This window comes from Lytechinus pictus, chromosome 2 (genome assembly GCF_037042905.1).
Source record: "Lytechinus pictus isolate F3 Inbred chromosome 2, Lp3.0, whole genome shotgun sequence".
NCBI lineage: Eukaryota > Metazoa > Echinodermata > Echinoidea > Temnopleuroida > Toxopneustidae > Lytechinus > Lytechinus pictus.
This window is the reverse complement of record NC_087246.1, coordinates 53,212,545-53,233,140: the sequence shown is the minus strand read 5'-3', so window position 1 is coordinate 53,233,140 and position 20,596 is coordinate 53,212,545. Positions and strand designations below refer to the sequence as shown.

At 35.4% G+C, this 20,596-nt stretch overlaps 1 protein-coding gene across 2 annotated transcripts; it reads right to left on the bottom strand.

Annotated features, from left to right (window-relative positions):
* Positions 1 to 457: 457 nt before the first annotated feature.
* On the bottom strand, positions 458 to 18,379 carry LOC129277726 (coiled-coil domain-containing protein 102A-like). 2 transcript variants are annotated; one of them, XR_010292654.1, is made up of 8 exons: positions 16,871 to 18,379; positions 16,007 to 16,115; positions 12,821 to 12,937; positions 10,553 to 10,762; positions 7,880 to 8,050; positions 6,870 to 6,973; positions 4,867 to 5,704; positions 458 to 4,761 (listed from the first exon to the last, which is right to left on the bottom strand). XR_010292654.1 is itself a non-coding variant. In XM_064095149.1 (7 exons), the coding sequence occupies exons 1-7, from the start codon at positions 18,100 to 18,102 to the stop codon at positions 5,605 to 5,607; spliced, it is 2,043 nt and encodes a 680-aa protein (XP_063951219.1). In that variant the 5' UTR covers positions 18,103 to 18,379; the 3' UTR covers positions 458 to 5,604. The 2 variants fall into 2 exon arrangements, 1 of the variants encoding a protein (XP_063951219.1); XM_064095149.1 differs by having other exon boundaries at positions 458 to 5,704.
* Between the last annotated feature and the right edge of the window lie 2,217 nt (positions 18,380 to 20,596).

Sequence of the window (20,596 nt, the reverse complement as noted above, 5' to 3'; positions counted from 1 at the left end):
ACTGAAATCTGTGATTAATTTAAATTATGAAGTTCACATCATGCCTGAAGATCTCATAAATGCATTTGCATATTACAAGACATTAATAAATTGAATACATTTGTTTTTACAGCCACTCATTCCTTGATAATGTAGGTCGTATCAGAATGCATCCCTTTCATGTGTCCCAGGAATCAAGAAGCATTTATGTGTGAACATGAAAAAGGCCGAGAGAGAAAGAGAGAGAGGAAGAGAAAGAAAGCGCAAGGAGGGTTAGTGCCAGTGTATTTTTTCCTGGGGGGGGGGGGGGGCAGGGTATCCTGAAGTCGACTTCATTTTCCCATTTCCTTTACTTTTCCCTCCATCGTTTCATCACTCGAATAATCGGGGAGGGCCACTACCATTGAACCCACCCTCACATAAGTAAAAGAGAAAGGGAATTCTGAAATGCCAGACAAATTGAATATGGATGCTCACATTTCTTTTTATACAATCTCATTTATTATGATTGAACATGATACCATTATTCATCATATCAAGACTGTACAACATTGTCATACCAGACACATAAATCAGCCATCCAATCTCTCATATAAATTATGTCTATTCCAATCCTTGTCTCATGCTATACTTCATGGCATATTATTCATGATCATTCTTGCTTGAAGAACTACACAGACACAAAAGGAAAAGAGAATACATTTGTTTTGTCATAAGGAATAAAGAATACTGCTCGTGCCATGATCTACGATACAAAGTGAATACCTTAAAATAAACTGTAAATTTGAATGAAAACAAAAAAAAGAATTGTCTCTCGATACAAGTAACACTCAGTACCAAGTTTATTTAAGCCTTTTTTTTTAAACATCTTGAAACTTCTTTTATAAAAATATGATTTTCTACTAAAGAATGCATTTAAAAGTATTACCTGGTCAGTGTGAAATTCCTTGAAAAATAACTAGTGGCTAAAGATAACAAATCATGTATGGACCATTGGTTCTAACTGAAAGGTCCCATGTTTTACATTATCTCACTATTACTGACTAGTGAATTCTATCACACATAATTGTCAAGGTGGGTGAAAAGAGAGAATACATTATTTTCAAGGTACATATCCAATAATCCAACACATTTCAAATTATGAAATAGGCATTTATCAAAGCAATTAGTTGCAAAGAATGTTTAAAAAAAAATGCAAAGATTAGGGATGGAAACAACTCTTGCATGCATTCAGCAGAAGAGGTGGGGGTCCAAAACAAAGCCAACATTTCAGGAAAATTTGGAGCATACTCTAACTAAATGATGTCCTTGAAAAATCATTGAGGCTCCAATGAGCATCCTCCCTTAAGCAAATTCAACAAATTAATCCATGTACATATATTTTTAGAATATTTATATCCATGGTATATAAAATTCAATTATGTAGTGAAATGATAAAATCAACAAACAAAAAAAGAAGAAAGTAAGTAAGAAATAACTTGGGTTTTTCTTTGGAACAAAGTAATTGAAGTCTAGTGTTTCATTTGACTAAGTGATATAACAGATTCAATCTGGAACTGAACCCGGAGTACCCAGAGTTCAAAACTATCCATATTACATCACAATGTAGCCTACCAGTAAGCAAGAGAACCTCCTTTTATAGGGTTGAACACCATATCATGTTTCAGGACGACTGCTCCTCGTGATATGACAAATGCCTATACCAAGAGAGATTTGGCCGTAGGAGCAATTTAAAAAGAATATGTTGTTCCAAGCAATTATCATCTGCCAAATGTCATTGCATCATCTTTCATCTGAACATTATACTCATGTTGTGGAATAATTACATTTTAAAGCATGATCAATTTGTTACTCAGTAGTAAAATAATATAAACACAAAATATGGTAAAATAAATAGTCATGAATTCATCATCATTGGTGGTATATGCGTAATACAAAATCAATACACAAATGCTGTGAAGTTAAATAAATAAATAGATAAACATTATACTCATGAAAAGTAAGAAGACTCAAATCTAAATACAGGGCATATCAATAAATGTTGACATGCTTCGAAAGACAAGAGAAAGATGAATATCTAAATCTAAATGCAGACATGAGCTGTAAAATTGTATATATGATATTTTATAATGAAATATAAGTAAATGGAGCAGTTGGGAATTAAAAACAAAGATAATGGACAAAAGGACAGAGACAGACAAGGAGACAAGTAGACAGGCAGACAGAACAATTCATGAAATGTACAATATATCTACAATGTATCACAAAACTAGACAACTTTCTCCTTTTAATATACAGCTAATCATACAAATAGCCTATGCACATGGTAATATGATATGTTCTATTATACAATATGTCATATGTGATATGAATCTGTCAATAATGAATACTAGCCCTCTTAGCCTTGCTATAAATACACATATCCACGATAAAATTACACATTATGACTATTTTCTCTTATTTGTTTCACAGGTATAATATACAAGAAATCTAATTCCTTTCAAGACAGACGATTGATGATTACGATATCGTTCAGCAATCATACAAATATATTTCCACAAAGTCAGCTCAGATAAAAAACAATTCCATTTCAGACATGTATGTAGAGATTTCCTATAAAGCCCATCAAATAATTTCTACTTTTTTTCCATGTATTTAAAATGGCATTTCCTCTGTGCACACAACGCTAGCCTACAGCCATGGTATTTTTATTCAGACTTTGATCATGATCATGTCACATTTTAAAATGCTTTAGTTTGGCAGATTTTGGCATGGTTTAAGGTAAAAATAAGATATTTACAGACTAGGAATCTAATGTTTTAGAACTTTACAATTATAAGGCAACTCTAATTGTCAACCTTATTAGCTATTCTAAGAATTGACTCATTTTGTTTATATATTTCTTTAAATAAAAGACCTGATAAAACCATGAACAACAATGCAATAAATTAATCTATCATGGTATATCACTAGCAAAACAACCAATCAAATTAAACCATCCATGAGGTCATTCATGACGGTACAATTAATTACCATCAGTTGTAACTGCGCTTAGACAAACCCGGCTTAGATAAAAGCAGTAGCAATTACGATACCCCAATTTAGTGATTCCAAGATATTGTAAATTACAATTTTTAATATTCAAGTGCACTTACCAAACCATAACCATGTTTGTTTCTTCCAAGAATGATTTCCATTTAAAAATGTTGTTAGGAGATGCTTAGTGAAATACATCTTATTAATGGTTGACATTCTAACTATTGTACCTTAGTTAACAGCAACACAACATCATTTGTGGGTAATATTTCTGTTCTCCAGTTTTATAGATATTAAATCTTAATTCAGAATTGTAATTTCTAAACTTGCCACATAGCGTGAAGAACAAAATCCCTATATTCATTCATAAAATGTTCTAAGAAAAGCTAAGTAACCTACTTTCAAGTTGGTTTTCTATATTGGCTCGTTTCGAACTGAATGGGTACAGAAAAAAGAAGATAAATTGATGCCAATATGAGCAGTGCACACCAATTACTTAGTTAATGAGTAAAAATGGTTAATGGTTGACTACACCACTTCTACTGCACTAATGGTCACTACATTAAAGATTTAATAACTAGCTTCAAGGTATATTAACTTGCATCCGACTACGCTGAAGAGTGACATTATTCATTCAACACTACACATCATCTGACAGTTTCAAGAATGCATACACTGAGAGGAAAAAAAATAAGCACAGTTCACATATTTAGCACAAAAACAATTGCTATAGAATGAATTAACCATGAAACACATGATTATAATGCATATCTGGGTGAACTGTAAGAGTTACCCCTCAATAAAAAATAAATCAAATAATCATCGTTGGTGAAGGTGATGGGTAAACTATCATTCGAGGCAAACAGATGTAGCGATCTTTCCGAAGCGAAGCTAAAAAAAGATAGCGTGTACATCCAGCTTGCCAAGGAAGTGATAGTTTGCCTCGTCACCTGAAATTATTTTATTTTGCGCAAAGTTTTACTACTAGCGCGTATGTACACAGTGCGTGAACATCTAGATCTTGCGCGATCGTCAATGCATGTGATGGAGAATGATGGACCAAAAAAAAATTGAGGGGCAACGACCTCTTAATTTCGCGAGTACTCCAACTAATTTAAACATGTTATGTGCCTATGGGCTGAAGTAATCAGCGAAACACAAAAGTTCCATCACTGTGAGTGATGATTGATGGGCAAACTATCCTTTATCACGTGACTGACTTCTGACCTATCCTATAGCAAGATTTTTAGTATGCGGAATATCAAAGAAAATAATTTGAATTCTTCAAGGGTATTTGCACTCAATTATATCACATTCCAAGTTTGCTATAGTATCATACATGTAGATTATATTGATTCAGAAGACAAACACTATTCTACAATGTCTCCTGTTATGAATTGTCACCACTTTAATTAAAGGCAAAACAAAAATAACACAAACATCTAAAATTGATGAACATATCCAGACTGATAACCTTACATCAGATTGCTGATGTTACCTTATCTCAATAGATAGTTCTACTCATATTTCTTTCAACAGAAACAAAATTGTATAAACTGTAACATGGAAATGTATCCCAGAAAAGTGTGGAATGTGAAACTGGAATCTGTTTGGTCAGAAGGGACGGGAGTTGTGAGTGGAAACTTGAAACTAACATTTCACTTACACAATTTGTAGACAAAGAAACAAGAATCCTTTCAAACACAAAAGGGGCTACGAAAAGGATTTGAAAGTGGGGGGGGGGTACTGACCACGCAAAAAATCAAAATCAGATGGTAATTTTTACGTTTTTGTACACGATTTTGAAAAAAAGTGAAGGGGGAGGGGGCTGAAGCCCCCCTCCTATTGCACAAGATTCAATTCAAGCCAATTCATGAATGAATACATCTGCTTTAACATTTAATAAAAGAATGTTTGATACTGAAAGTCATTGTTTGTACTAGATAATTACCTTCCTTCAACAGAAATCGAAAGGATAAAAAAACACATTCAAAAGACTAAACACCATTGAGTTTCTAATCATCGTTTACTTGCAGTCTAGTTTCTTTTAAACTGACTAGCAAAAGAGAGAACTTAATTGATTACAAACATGACACTTGTCATAATTGAATGCAAATCGAAATGAAAGCAATACTATCTCTGCAATGGCTTCCAGGCAGAAATCTGGCTTAGCATATATCAGAGTGGCTGTCCTTCATTCCTAATTGATGTTTACAATACTGAAACGAGAATAGTAAGGAAATGACGCTGAGTGTAATAACTGCTGAAAACTTAGTCCAGACTTTCACTTTTCACGGTGCTTAATGACTGCTGCATGTATCCACCCCTGAGGATTTGCTTCTAAGAAATAACTATCACCATTCAAATAATAAATCAAATAATGCACAGGTTCCTGTTTCAGAGCAGGCTTTGCTAAGATTTGCTATTTAACGTACCAGTTGTCTTGGGGATCAAAAAAAAAAATTACCTAGAGATATTTAGTTTGATAGGGTAGATCCCAAATCCCTAGCGATAAGAAGAGTCACTTTCAAATGCAGCGATTATCTTGCAAATTCAAACATGATCCTTTGAGTACAATCCATTTCTCAATCAGTCGGAACAGGACTCGGTATCGCTTTTATTATCATTCCTCTTCAGAGTTGACATTCTCTTCTTGGCAATAGTAAGATTTGACGTCTGAGTACGGAGTCTACGAGAAAGAAAGAAAACGACAAACACACACAAAAAAAAAGAGTCATTGAGCGAATTCGTGCAAAGAGAAACTTGGATAATTTCTGACCCAATCAGGGTCAAGTAACACAAATGTTAGAGATTAATTGTATGTTTGATTTCTAGATTTAATTCTACATTGTGGTCAATGCAATTAATAATTCAAAAAATGTTCTATGACGATTGCTAAGGTTTGTGTTACCAGTCCCACGGTCCTGTAACACAGGGCTTAGCGACTAATCTACGATTAATTTTTATGGTTGATTTTACATTGTGGTTAATGCAATCAATTATATAAACAAATGTGATCAATTGCAAGCAATGTGTTACGTAGCCCAGGGCCCCATCTTAAAAAGTTACGATTGATCCAATCAAGCATAACTCTATGGAAATCCATCAGTGTCAAGATTTTTTCAACAGGAAATTTGCAAAACATCCTTTGTAAACAAAGGAGAACATACCAAATTGTCAAGAAGTCAATGAATTTTATGAATATACATCATATCTAGAAAAAAAATTGAGCAAACATGCATTATATATGTTGACTTTGCTAGCTCTTCATAGTTGCGATTGATCGGATCAATCACAAGTCTTTGTAAGACAGGCCCCTGGTCTGAAGTATGATTGATTACTGATTGAAACATGCAAATATTAATACACTCCATTACTTGCCCTCAAGTTATTACTGTGAAAATATGCTCTCAATCTAATGCTTCAATATCTTTGAAATGCCTTATTATCTATTTATGTTGATTAATCTATATAAAGTGAAAATAAACCATCATAAAAAGTAAAGCAATGGCGAATGATGTTCAAATTACAAATAATCCAGAAAGGAGGAAGACACATTCAAGCAGCAAAACACTAAATACAAGTCTAGCGCCCTCAAGTGGCAAAGGCCTCCCAACCTTTCTGACTGAAAAAAAACTGGGATGATTTTGCTATATTAAAAAAAAGGGTAAAATACAGCAACTTCCATGGTAGCTTTATTACAAAGGAAACAAGAACTAGGATTGGTCAAAATTTGAGATTCTTTTCGTCAAACTCAGTAAGCTTGGGAGGTCTGTATGGCAGCCAGACATTTGGCTCTATTTCTTTCCAACTCATTTAACACACTTTCTTTATATGATTGGCGTTTTTCTAACCTGTTTTGTAGATGATCTATTTGAAGGGTGAGGTTTTCATTCTGTTGTAACGTCTCGTCCAGATTCCTCTGAATTTTCTTCACAAAGTTTATTCTTTCATCGACCTGAAAGCCCGGAGAAAATGAGAGAAATTTTAATGTACAAGGAATCCAATAAACTGATGTTTATAACAATATTCATACGCTGTTTACATGTACACTGTAGGGGCAAAACATGGAGAAATTGTGAAGAGGGAGAGGAAGAAGGGAAATAAAGAGAAAATGAAAGAGGATTACAGTGAAATCTTTAATCACTACAGCACAATATTGATTCGATATGATTCCCCTAATCTAGAGTGCGAGTGTGATTCGGTGGAGGGTGTGGGAGAGTGCAATAGTGTAAGAAGTGAGCACTGCTACTCCATAGAGAGCAAGGAGGACAAGAGAGAGGAGATGGGCATGGTTCATATGTTGATACAAACATGTTTAGAATTAGGATAGATCTACAAAAATGGTCTCTTTCACCATTGCAACTGCCATCAGACCCTGAACCACCTGTCTTATTCATTGTCGTACCCCATCCTCTCTCCTTGCTTGATATGTTTAGTTCATCCACTCTGGTCCCTATTTTCTCAAGGTTAAATACCAATTATATCCAAGATTATAACCAAATTATGGTGCCAATTCACCATTGCAATTCATTGGATTACCCTATCCTCGAGTGAGCAATATTGACAAAATTTGCTGTTTTGCAGCCATTTCGTGTGCAAATGCCTATGGAGAAAAATATTTCAGAAGGTCTTTCAAAATGGCTGCAAATCAGCTACACAAAGGGAGAGAAAATGGCTACAAAACGGTTAAGTTGTTCACTAGATTGTTTGCTAAGCCCTCTTCAGTTCAGCCATTCCAATCACAGTTTTCTCAAGGACTAATACCAATTCTATCTTAAATATTGATTAAAATATGGTATATATTCACCATGGCAACATCCATTATGACCCTTATAAAATTCTGTACCATTTATCAGCTTACCTCATCCTCTCTCCTAGCTAGGTCCCTCTTCAGTTCGTCCACTCTTATTCTAAGTTTCTTGACATCTTCTTCATGCTGTTGACATCTGGTGGTGGTGTGGTCTAGCTCAGCCAGTTTGTCCGCTAGCAGCTTCTTCATCTTGTTATGACTGTGCTTCAGTTCCGTCAGCTCCTGCAAAGAACAAGGCATGGAAATCTTCTTTAGTTGCTGCTCAAACAAGATTTTTTTAAAGCAAATAAATACATACTGTCAGGAAATTGAAAAAACAAGGTAGAATGATACCCCGCCCCCCAAAATAATCAATCCAATTAAATTTCAAACAAGAAATACTATTTGACAGGATGTGTCTTACTTTCCAACTGTCATACAGTACAGACCACCCACTTAGTCAAGTCTAATGAAGGACTAATGGATAACAGACTTCGTTCATGCTTTTTCTTACGAATAAATACAGAGTAAAGAGTGTTATTAATTTTGCCTATGTGTAAGTAGTTGATCATTACAAGATGCGTAATTGGTCGGACACACAGGATTAAGACCCATATGTTTTCCAATTCACAGAATAAAAACTGATTAGCAGTTGCTACATGTTTCAAATGTCACAAATCCAATCAGAGGAGGCTGGCTATAAGGTTTGTTTTAAGAGGCGGAAGGCTACTATAGGTATCAGTAAAATTTTAGACCAATTCTGACAATTAACATTTCATAGAATATCTTTTCAGTGATTAAATCTATGCAAATTATTCAGGCAACAAAGAAAATACAGCATCATTTTTTTTTCTAATTAGAATTACATATTCTCCACATGAAATGAAGTCTTTCGTGAACCTTTTTTTCAAGAAATGCAAACTGTGAACAGTTATCCTTAGGTGGCTCTACTAGATATGTTACCAAAGAATACCAAGGTTTAGAGAGTCTATCTACTAAAAGTAATGTAATCTATCCAAATGATGCTGGCGTCTCCAGTAAAAAACTAACAGCCATGCAGAGGGGGAAACACCCAACCATAGTTTTGCTATCCAGGGGGTGCTTCACAAAGATTTAAGTAATCATTGAGCAATATGTAGTAATGCACATTCTCTGAGCATGATTTGACCTGTTGACCAATGTGGTGATGCATTCTGTACCACACGCAACTGGAAATTTTAAGGGTTGACGATTGTTCACATGTAAATCTTTGTGAAACACTTCACAGGTTACCAAAGTTCTACACCTGTGACTAATTAATTCAGTCTGCTGTCTGTTTCCCGAGCTTCCTCACTAGGGAACATTCATGTTATGACAACACCACACCCCTACATGACTTCGTACATACCCTAGACACTGCTGATGTGGTTTATTACAGGCACGCTCCTTCATTATAATCAAAGTCTGGTTTAATTAGGGCATGGCACATCAACAGCTTTGGGGAGCATTATTAAACCCAGAGCAAAACTGTACTGAGACCCCAGGAAATGGAAAGGTGTGGAATAGGTAAGATGAAGGTCTTGAAATTACTGGTCAGATTTTACCCCCAATTAAATTATGAATTATCTCAATTATCAATTCTCTCTTTAATTATCTCTCACAACTACCCCACCCTACCCCTACCCCCCCTCCTGAATGAAAACCACAACAGAAATGAAAAGGCAGATCGTTGACAGAACACAGTCAAAATTTGTAAATGAAATCTGTACCTGCTTCCAATGATGCTTTTACAGCCAAATATATCTAAATAAATAAATAAATAGATCAAAATGTCTGAAAAAGATTTACAATAAGGAAATATCCCACCCCTTCAAACTAACAGCCGATTGTGTGCCATAACTATGTGGGTGGTTATTAAGATGTAATCTCTATTATTTCCTAGTTATTAAGTTGGCAATGCAGCTGTCATCTTCAGCTCAAGGTTAAAGACAATCAAATTAACACACATTTGTGTTTGGATTGATTGAATTTCCTTTCCCCTAGTTAAAAAAGTCCTAGTAAGGTTTTCATGAAGCTACTTTCCGATGACTTTCACTGAGATTTGTTATAATCTACTAAAATCCTCGTGTCTGATTGGCTGAGACCAAATCTATCACTGAAAATCACGAATTAAATGCTTCATGAAACGCTCCCCATGGTTATCAATGAAGGATTTTTTAATAGTAATGATCTTGGCACAGATTCTTTGTTTCTTTTATAAGCATGATGTTGATCCTCTCAAGTTTCCATTTGGGCTAGTATTCAAATTCAATACTAAAATCAGAAATATCACAACTTAACTCACAGCAAGTAGTTTTGGACTTTGGTATGAATTCCAACTTTTAAAATGCCTCAAATTTACACATAATTTACATCCCAAGCCATTTATATTAAAGGTCTCATTGTTGGGAATAGTTTGTTTTCCACCTTTATTGAGAGTAAATAGCAGCTCCTCACAACTTTCTCACAAAATCAATAAAATAAATGTCAATATCGCTCTTCTTATCATTCCCTGAAGCTGCTCCGCTGACGATTGCTCCGTTATAAATTCCACACACTAATCGAATGACTAACTTAATCTCTGGATGTAGTACTATCCCTTACCCTTAACCTAACACAAACCCTATTGCAACCCTATCCCTAACACTTAGACTAATTCAAGTCCGGATAAATATCCCAGAAGCAAATGTTGTGTCACAGTTCTTTATATATACCACTCAGTCTTACCGCAGACTTAGCTTTGAGATCCTCCTGTGTGTTCTTAATAGTATTCTCCATCTCCATGGTAGTCTGTTTGCTCCTGATGGAGATGGTCTCCCTGAGATCCTCAATCTCGGATCTCTGCTTCTTGTTCTCCCGCTCCAAGTTCAGCTTCTCAGTCTCAAGACGCTCCCTCTTGCCCCATTCCGCTGCATTCTCCGCCTGGAGCCTCTCAAGCTAAGGAGAGAAGAAATACGTTTGATGACAAGTTGAAGGTGGTATAACAGAGAGAATGTTTTACCATAATGGAAAGATGGTCATTGAATATTTCAAGAACACAATGGCTGGAAATTCCAGTGAAAATTGACCAGATGGCCAGGAAAGTAAAACATCTCAAATCAATCATCATTGACTTCAGAAAAAAGTATTCATTAATAATTCGCACCCGGTGTAAGACATTATTTTGTAGGTTCAACTGTGATGAAAAATGGTATGAAAGAAGCGCCCTTCAAATTTCTCTCATCCCAAGTCTATAATCGCAAACTGCAGCTACCCATTTCACATTGGTAGATCTTGACCTTAAAGGGATGGTCCAGGCTGAAAATATTTATATCCTAATACATAGAGTAGTTTTCACTGAGCAAAATGCTGAAAATTTCATCAAAATTGGATAACAATTAATAAAGTTATTGAATTTTAAAGTTTAGCAATATTTTGTGAAAACAGTTTTCATGAATATTCATTAGGTGGGCTGATGATGTCACATCCCCACTTGTTCTTTTGTATTTTAGTATATGAAATTAGGTTTATTCAAATATTTCCTCCAAAAACTAGAAAATTGGATTGACAACTGATTTAGTGCATTAGATATTGATTGCTGCAACTTATTTCATTATAAGGGAGACATATTATTCACACAAGTATGAAATAATGAAAAAAATATGATTTTATGTAATAACATAAGAAAACGGTAAGTGGAGATTTGACATCATCAGCCCACCTAATGAATATTCATGACAACTGTTTTCACAAAATATTGCTAAACTTTAAACTTCAATAACTTTATTATTTGTTATCCGATTTTGATGAAATTTTCGGCATTTTGCTCAGTGAATTCTACTCTATGTATTAGGATATAACTATTTTCAGCCCGGACCATCCCTTTAAAAATCATTGCCCCATTAAACCAACTAGTTTTTCTTCTTTCTTCTGGTAGACATGGTTCTTCACACATGCTTCCAGTTATGCTCACTTTTTCCACTTCTCCTCTTTTCTTTTTTTATCATTCTAATGGGCTTCAGCGAGGCTTACATTAGACTAGAATTTAAGTTTTTCATATTCAGACCACTATTTCAATTTTTTTAAAGTAAAATTTAACAGGTTGAAATGTTTATTTAAAATGTTGTTATAATCTTTCTTTTTTTTAAAGTCGGATTTCTAACAGTTTGTGTAATGTGTGCCAGGCTTTATAGAACTGTACCTCTTTCATTCTAAGGGCTGCAGCGAGGCTTACATTAGACTAGAATTTTAGTTTTTCATATTCATACCACTTATTTCATTTTTTTTTAAATAAAATTTTACAGGTTGAAATGTTTATATAAAATGCTGTTATAATTTTTTTTTAAAGTCGGATTGCAAACAGTTTGTGTAATGTGTGCCAGGCTTTATAGTACTGTACCTCTTTCATTCTAATGGCTGCAGTGAGGCTTACATGAGACTAGAATTTTAGTTTTTTTTTATATTTATACCACTATTTCAAACTTTTTAAAAATAAAATTTTACATGTTGAAATATTTATATAAAATGCTGTTATAATTTTTTTTTTAAGTCGGATTGCAAACAGTTTGTGTAATGTGTGCCAGGCTTTATAGAACTGTACCTCTTTCATTCTAAGGGCTGCAGCGAGGCTTACATGAGACTAGAATTTTAGTTTTTTATATTTATACCACTATTTCAAACTTTAAAAAAATAAATTTTACAGGTTGAAATGTTTACATAAAATGCTGTTATAATTTTTTTTTTAAAGATTGGATAACAAACAGTTCATGTAGTGTGTGCCAGGATTTAGGGGGTTGTTGCAAGAAAATATTTGCGATCAATTGCAAATTTCATATGCAAATTTAGCAATTGATAGATCAACCTTAACTAAAGCAAATCAATTTATGTTTGTTGATACAAGAAGCTGATCAATTGCAAATTTTCAATGAAATGCACAACTTTTAATTGATTTCGGAACCTAAAATTGACTTGCAATCGATTGCAAGTTTCTTGCAACACCCCATTAGAGTACTATACCTCTTTCCGTAGTGCCCCTAGTCTCTTATCCATGTGATTCCTAGAGCTGGCTTCATCTTCAAGGTCATTGATAATTCTACCCAACTCCTGCTGATGAGATGTCTTCAATAGTTGCACCTGGGTTCACACAAAAATGAAAAATATGATTGAAGGTACTCATATGAATTTCCCTACAATGAAAATCCCAAACACAAAGTGATGAAAAGCAGCGGAAACCCTGATTCACACTTGGACGATAACTTCTACCTACCGGTAATTTTATTATCAGTTCATAAAAAAAAATCTTATCAAACTTAATTGGCATTATCATGGTTATAGTTCAGTCTCATGATGGCAATGATCAATTTTTTTAAATCTTTTTCAATACCATTGGTCAAATACAAGAAATTATATACATATTTTATCAATGATTGCCTGTTTTAATTATGTTTCGCTTATTTCATGATTTTACCTACAGCAAGTACAGTCTTTAATTTTTTTTTTTTTTTTAGGAAGTACAGTCTTTGTTTCATTTCAGTCTGCATCCCTACCCATAACCATTAACTCTTTGCCTGCCACGGACAAAATAACTCCTGGGCCTTATTAATTTCAAGGCGAAACCTTAAGAGGGGTTTGGCATGGACTATGTTAATTCAGCTCACAATAGCTTTTGATTGGGTTATTGTACAGAAAAGCTTTGTATGTACACAGTATAATGCTATGCATGCATCACTATTGTGTATAAAGAATAGAGTTAATGCACTCCGTGTCTATTGTGAATAAAATGTGACTTGAGTGACAAACTTGGCAGTCTGTTGTATGTGAATCTTGTAGAACAAAGCAGGCAAAGAGTTAATATCTGGTATAAATATGCTAATATGTAAGCACTGGGATAAATACGACTTAGGTTAAAACGTTGTTTCAAATGACCATAAGGAGAAAATTAAAATATTTCATATTTCATATAATGAAACACAAAAGAAATTTGCATCTGACCAGGATGTGCATATAACTGTTTGTTGAAATTAAGAGAAAATTTAAAATGTCATAACTTTCTTATTTTACACACAATTTCAATGACATTTTCAGTGTTATGCTTGTTGGATTTTTCTCATTTTATTCAAATCAACATTTTGTTGGGGTGGACTTGTCCTTTAAAAGTACCACTAGAAATCAGCTTAGCATGGTTTAATTTTACCAGTGGGAAGGCATCTCTGAGATGATGAACCTGTTTTTCTATCATAAAACGACACCCGGAGGACATGGGCTGGAGTATATGACGTCATGTCTGTTTATATAAAGACCCTGTATTCTACATGAGTAAACAGAGCCGTGCCGTTTGACAGCTTACTACAAACTAAAGCGTCCATTGGGAAGATTCCATAATAAAGAGGAATACATTCACAAAAGAGAAGCAGACCCCTGTAAGATAAATGGTGCTCTCTTCAATAATGACAATTTTATATACAACAGAAAATAATTTTCCTTTATCCAATTTAGCAAAAAAACAACAGAATTTCATGTTGTATCATGTCCTGTATGTTTCAAAAAAATATTTCATTGAAATAATAGTAATTTTACAACCATTAGCCAATATGCTGATGTAACAATTGATTCAAGTAAATCAGTCTATTAGTTTTAGCAGTAAATATTCTTTTGATTCATTATAATTTAATTTGCTATGCACTAAATTCAATAATGATACCAATCTACTTTTTTCTTTCTTATATCATATGCATTTAATATTTCACCTTGTTATTTCATTGAATCATTGCATTTCGATTGCATCCACTGATACATTCTATGTGCACAATATTATTTGATTCTACATTGATTTGATACTCTCAATATAGACTGCAAATCATACAGCCACAGGGCTTCTAGTACAAGATTTGAGGGTTCCATGACATTTGATCCGGCGACAATTGATCTGCTCTAAATTCCACACACTAATCAAATGAACTAACTTAAATCCTGGGTTTAACACTATACCCTACCCTAAACCTAAAATAAAACCTTATTGCTACCCTAACCCTACATCTTAAGACGAAATTAAGCACGGAGCAATTGTCGCAGGAGCAAATGTCATAGGAGCAAATGTCGTGTCACCGATTTGAGAGCATAGCAAACATCATAATATTTACCCCACATTTACATATCAGGTGCATACATGTACACATACCTCCACATAAAATAACTCAATTTGAATCCTTCTTATACTTTCATTTTCTTTCATATTAGGAAAGTTGGTAAAACATTCATGGTGAATAAGGAATCTATGTATCTCTTAAAAACCAGTCAGAATATTATTTGTCTAGAAGCACGGAAGACAGTGACAGTGCACCCTTGAGTCATATGATAGTCAGCATCACATTCATGTATGTCAGGTTCAGATGAGTAATCCCGGTAACCTGAGAACGCCATGTCTCATCTTCTTCCCACACCTGCCGTACGTCTATTACAAACCCTTCTATTCCTTCATAAAAAACCCAAGTGGCTCATGAAAACCGAGGATTGGAAATTTAGGAAAGCCATGAGAAGCGGCGAATGTATCACATTGCGCATCTTTACCGGCCTTGTCAATGTAAACAAAAGCAACTGACAGTCTCGTCAAAGTCCTTGGAGATTCGCCGTGAAACCTTAGACAGAGGCACAGACAGGAATAGCATCTCGGCGTCTCGTTATCACCAGAATACCAGAGTATGCTCTTAGAAGGGGAATTATTTACCTGGGATTACATAGAAGTCATGAGAACTATTTTTAGTTTCATACAGAGCCATTATTGGTTTCCTCCAGGTTGCTGACCTATCCAAATGGAATTCCTTACGTCGCTTTTTTCCCCCTCAGGAGATGCATTTTACTATAATTAACTTAATCTGGGAAAGCACTTTCAAAAGAGGATGAATGAATTAGCCATCCACATTGAAATCGGCAACATTCAAAATTTGAACCTTGAGAACATTTTATAAATGTATTGAAAAAAAATGATGAAAGAATAGGCTACAGAAATCCTCTATGACTTCCAATATCCTAACATGCAATAGAATAGAAAGTTGATGAGTTGACTTTTTGAAAGTTGACATTTAAAATGAGCAGCAAATCTTCAACTATTATTCATGTCCAATAGTGAGTACCATTGGAGATATAAATAAAGATAAGCTGCCGGGGCTCACATGCAAAAGAAAATGGAATATAATCATTATTTACCTCCCTGATTGCAGTGTCCTTTGCCTCTTGAAGATCCGATGTTCTGATCTTCAGAGATGATACCTCTTGTTCTAACTTGTTAATGGCTTGATGAAGGGTGTCCTTCTCTCTGATGGTGGAAAAATATCACAAAGAATAATGATTATAACAATAATGACTGATTGTCAAAAGATGACAATAGTGACAGTGATGATGGTGAGATCGATGATGGTGATGATGATGATAGTGATGATGAGATGATGATGGTGATGATGACGATGATGATGGTAATAAGACTGTGATGATGATGATGATAATAGTGATGTGATGGTGGTGGTGATAATGATCATGATAGTGATGTGATGGTGATGAAGATGATGATGATGATAATAATGATGATGATGATGATAAAAGTGATGATGAAGGTGATGATGATGATGATGATAATGATGATGATGATATTGACTTATTTAACTATGTTGATGATGGTGATGATGATAAACTGACACACCTTCAAGGGAAAAAAATCATGATTCTTTGAAGCATGAAAGTTCCAATAATATGTATACATTTTGAATAACACCTACTTCCCTACTTTAATGGTGACATTGCTTTGGTTCAATATGAAATTCACATCAAAAGTTATCAGAATTTCCCTATTCTTTAGGGCTACAGTTTAAAAAAAGGGAGTATTTACATCAGATTTTAAAAACAAAGTTGGAATTACCCATTTCTATTTCTTTCAAATTATGCTCAAATCAACTTTTCTAAATTAAATTGTGAATTAATGTATATTGCTATACTCTTTTAACAAAGTAATTTGTGTACAGTATGCATGTTAAGTTGATTTGATTAGTCACAGTATAAAAACATCATTCAACTTACTGCCTCTCCACCTGGATGGTCTTGGAAGCCTCATCTAGTTTCATCTGCAGCATAAAAGCCCTCTGTTCAGCCTTCTCTTCCGATGGTGATGGCATCTCTTTGGTCTTACCTCTCCTGCTTGGGCTATCCCTCGAGCCATGGGATGAGGAGCCCAGGCTTCCTCTCCTGCTGTCCAGGTTTAAATCATGGATCCCACCGCCCAGGATGAAGGAGCCATTACCCATTATAGTGCTTGAAGTCTCATCGGCACCCCATCCGGGAGAGGTCTGGATCTCCATGGGTCTGCAGATTGGAAGATCAGTCTGACTCATGGTGTCACAGAGGGTCACTTCCTGTGATGGCAAATCTTGCGACTCCATGAGCTGCGAGACAAAGTCTACTCCCTGTGGCGGTGCTAAGTCCTGTGGAAGCTGTATCACACCAACATCTCTCTCTGGTAGATCACTGGCATGGTTAACATTGTCTAGAGGGGAGGCTTCAACGTCTCCTCCACTGCTTTGTTTCATTTTAAGGCGCAACTGTTCATTGTCTACAAGAAGTCCATGTTTCTCTCGCTTTAGTGATATTGCTTCTTTCATGGTTGCTTCTAGCTTGAGTCGTAGCTGCCTGACCTCTTCTCTAGCTTTGTTACGCTCAGCACGAACCTTACCCCACTTCTCCCTCCAGTTTGCTGTACAGTCTGACCACCATCGCATTGTCTTCTCCATCTGGGCTGCTCTGGCCCTTGCTTCCTCCAGCTCTCTAAGCCTCATCTCTTCCTTGTCTTCCATAGGATTGTCAAAGCAATGAGGTGGAGTACCACTTCTGCTGCTATCGCTTCCTGTCCCATACCCCAAACTGTGAATCCTTGTAGCACCGACATGTGTCACATCGCCTGCCTTCGGTGGGCCTCCTGACATTAACTTGATATCTAATGGATGGGGCATTGTTTCACTAGGGTCCATCACCATCGGTGCTTTATGCGGTCGTGGTGCATGAATGTGTGAGCTAACATGAATGGGTCCTGACGAAGCATGCTGCAAAGGGGGCGGAGGCTCTGCAATGCTCAGTTCATGGTTGGCATGGATATTCCCCAAACTATGCGCCTTTGTTGATCGCCCTAGCTTTGGGCTACTCATTGGTTGCCCTTTCATCGGATTTGGTGGAGTCCTGCTCCTCTCCCTGCCCATCTTTGGGCTCCCTGGACACTGTACCCTTGTCCCCATTTTGGGGGATCCATTCATTCTGTGCATGATTGCCTATCAATTCTACGAGCAATACACTCCTGATAATTCAAAAAGAAAATCAAACACTCATTGCTTTGATCCACATAAATTCCTCTTCCTCTCGGACTAATTTGGCATGACTTGCATCCAGCACTGATCCACCGACGATATCCTCGCGAGACACGGTTACGAAATGAGATTTTTGTCACTGGTGGTCACAGAGACTCACTGAACTCTTAAACCATTGACAGGCCAACGAGCACCTGATGGCAGCTGCTTTGTGGTTTGGGGATGTAACCTGACCCTGGATAAAGAAGAGAGCGAGAGAGAAGAAGACAGGAAACTATGAATAAACCTCTCTTGCAAATGACTAAAAACATCTCTACGGATCGTTAATACAACAAGGTGAAGGTGAAAGGTAAAATATCACCTTTACTGCTCCCCACTCTCCACTACAGCTCATCCCAAAAGCTTCCAACAGGGATTATACAAAAGACCCCCAAATTTATAATATATCACAAGAGCCATCATTCAATCACTCTTTTACCACAAATTATTAATAAGGTATATAAACACTGTCAAAATCTATACATTGTACACTGGCCAAGACCCAATAACATACTGTATCTTTATATTATGAAAAAAAAAACAGAAGTAAACCAAAGTCTCTAGAATTACTTTCAAATGATGAAATAAAAAGAAATTCAGTAAAACTGTGGCTTTGGCAATGTTGGCTATACATGGGTGCATTAGGACAGGAAGGGGCACTTTTATCAATTAAAACATTTTTCAACAAAATGTGTAAATGTCCCATCTGACTGTGATTCTTTGAATGGACAGCCATCTCCCCCTTTTAAAACCATTTTAAAACCTATGACTCCAGCTCGTATTATTCTAGTTTCTCTGAAACAAATGCCCAATCATTAATTTCTGTTTATGTGATATACATGTACATCACACTGTCAGCACTGTTTTGAACTATATATACATCTGAATTTCCAAACCAAGTCATATTTTTAAAAGTTTGTCAATGTGTGTGTCAATCCAATGGTGATGGCAATATGATGTCACTACTTTATGTTCATATACATGTATTACAGAATGCTTCAGCAGAAAGAGAGGGAAAATATTCAGATGACACATCAAACATGTTTTAACCCCAATCAAGTGAATTAATGGAACCAGTTGCAGAGATATATCTGACATCAGCCCTCAAAAGGTGGATGGATCAAAAGAAAACCACATCTTGACAAAAAACGATCATGCCTGTTGCCATTGGTAAATTGTGGTTTTCCCCCCTCTTCATATAATATGGACAGGGATACACCAACATGTTAAAACAGAGGTTTTGGACATCAGGCTTATACTTGGAGAAAACTTCAGGGCCTCATGTTGGCCTTGTCATCTATTAATTCTTGTGATGATTTAATGTCCATCAATTATATAAAAAAAATGAATCTGTCAGTGATCTCAACTGACCTCTGTGTTTTTTATAGAAAGGCAGGTGCACAATACTCAAATGCTATTGTCTAATGCCAATACTGTAAAAAGTGTGTATTAGTTAATTACTTGACTCCCAAAAGGTCATATTCTAATTTAAGGTTGATTTTAATAGGTCAGTTTTCCAGCAAATTCTCCAAAATAACCTTTGCAATATCAGACCAGTAAACCAAAATATTGCTTGGAGATTATGAACTGTTTTTTTTCATAGGTTAATTAAGAAATCTATTCATTACTACTAGAATTAATGAAAATTGAGAAAGAAATAGACTTAACTACAATATTTGTAATCTCATTGTCAATCTTGCAATTCAACAAGTGCGAGAAGCGTCTTCAGTGTATGAAATACAGAATAGAAGAATGATCATCCTTTGACAGGGAAAGAATACAGGTGACAGCCTTGAAGAAAGACTAGTGCAACAGGTGATGAAGCATGGGACAAAGTTGAGTATATACGATGGACAACACACGACCAATCATAATATCATCATGAATGACAAGGGTTGAAAAGAAATTAACAGGAAAAAATAGCAGTAGTTAAAAAATGAATGAAGCCCAAAAATATGAAAGCAGAAGGGCTGGCATTCAAGATTTCTGCCCCCCCCCCCCTGCTGAAAAAAAAAAAGATCCTAGGCATAATCAATAATTTGTCCGAAAGTCCCTTAGAAGATCACATTAATGCATGAAAGCATTAAAGCATGAAAGCTAAAAACACCTACATATATATTATGGGTTATATCTTGTGTTGTCAAAATAAATACCTAACAAATATGATATTGGATCATCTCATCTAAAAATTATGGAGTATACCATACGAAAAACACAACTTAAGGTTTTCAGCACATCATTCAGATAATCAGGTTAGAGGTCACTCAGATACATGTACTTTCTATAATCCCAAAATAAATGAATCATTAAACAACTAAGTAAAAAAAAAGAATCTGGCAGTGAAAAAAGTCAATAAATATTAGAAGCCATTAATCCACAGGAACCTTATGACATATTAATGTTCAGTGCAATA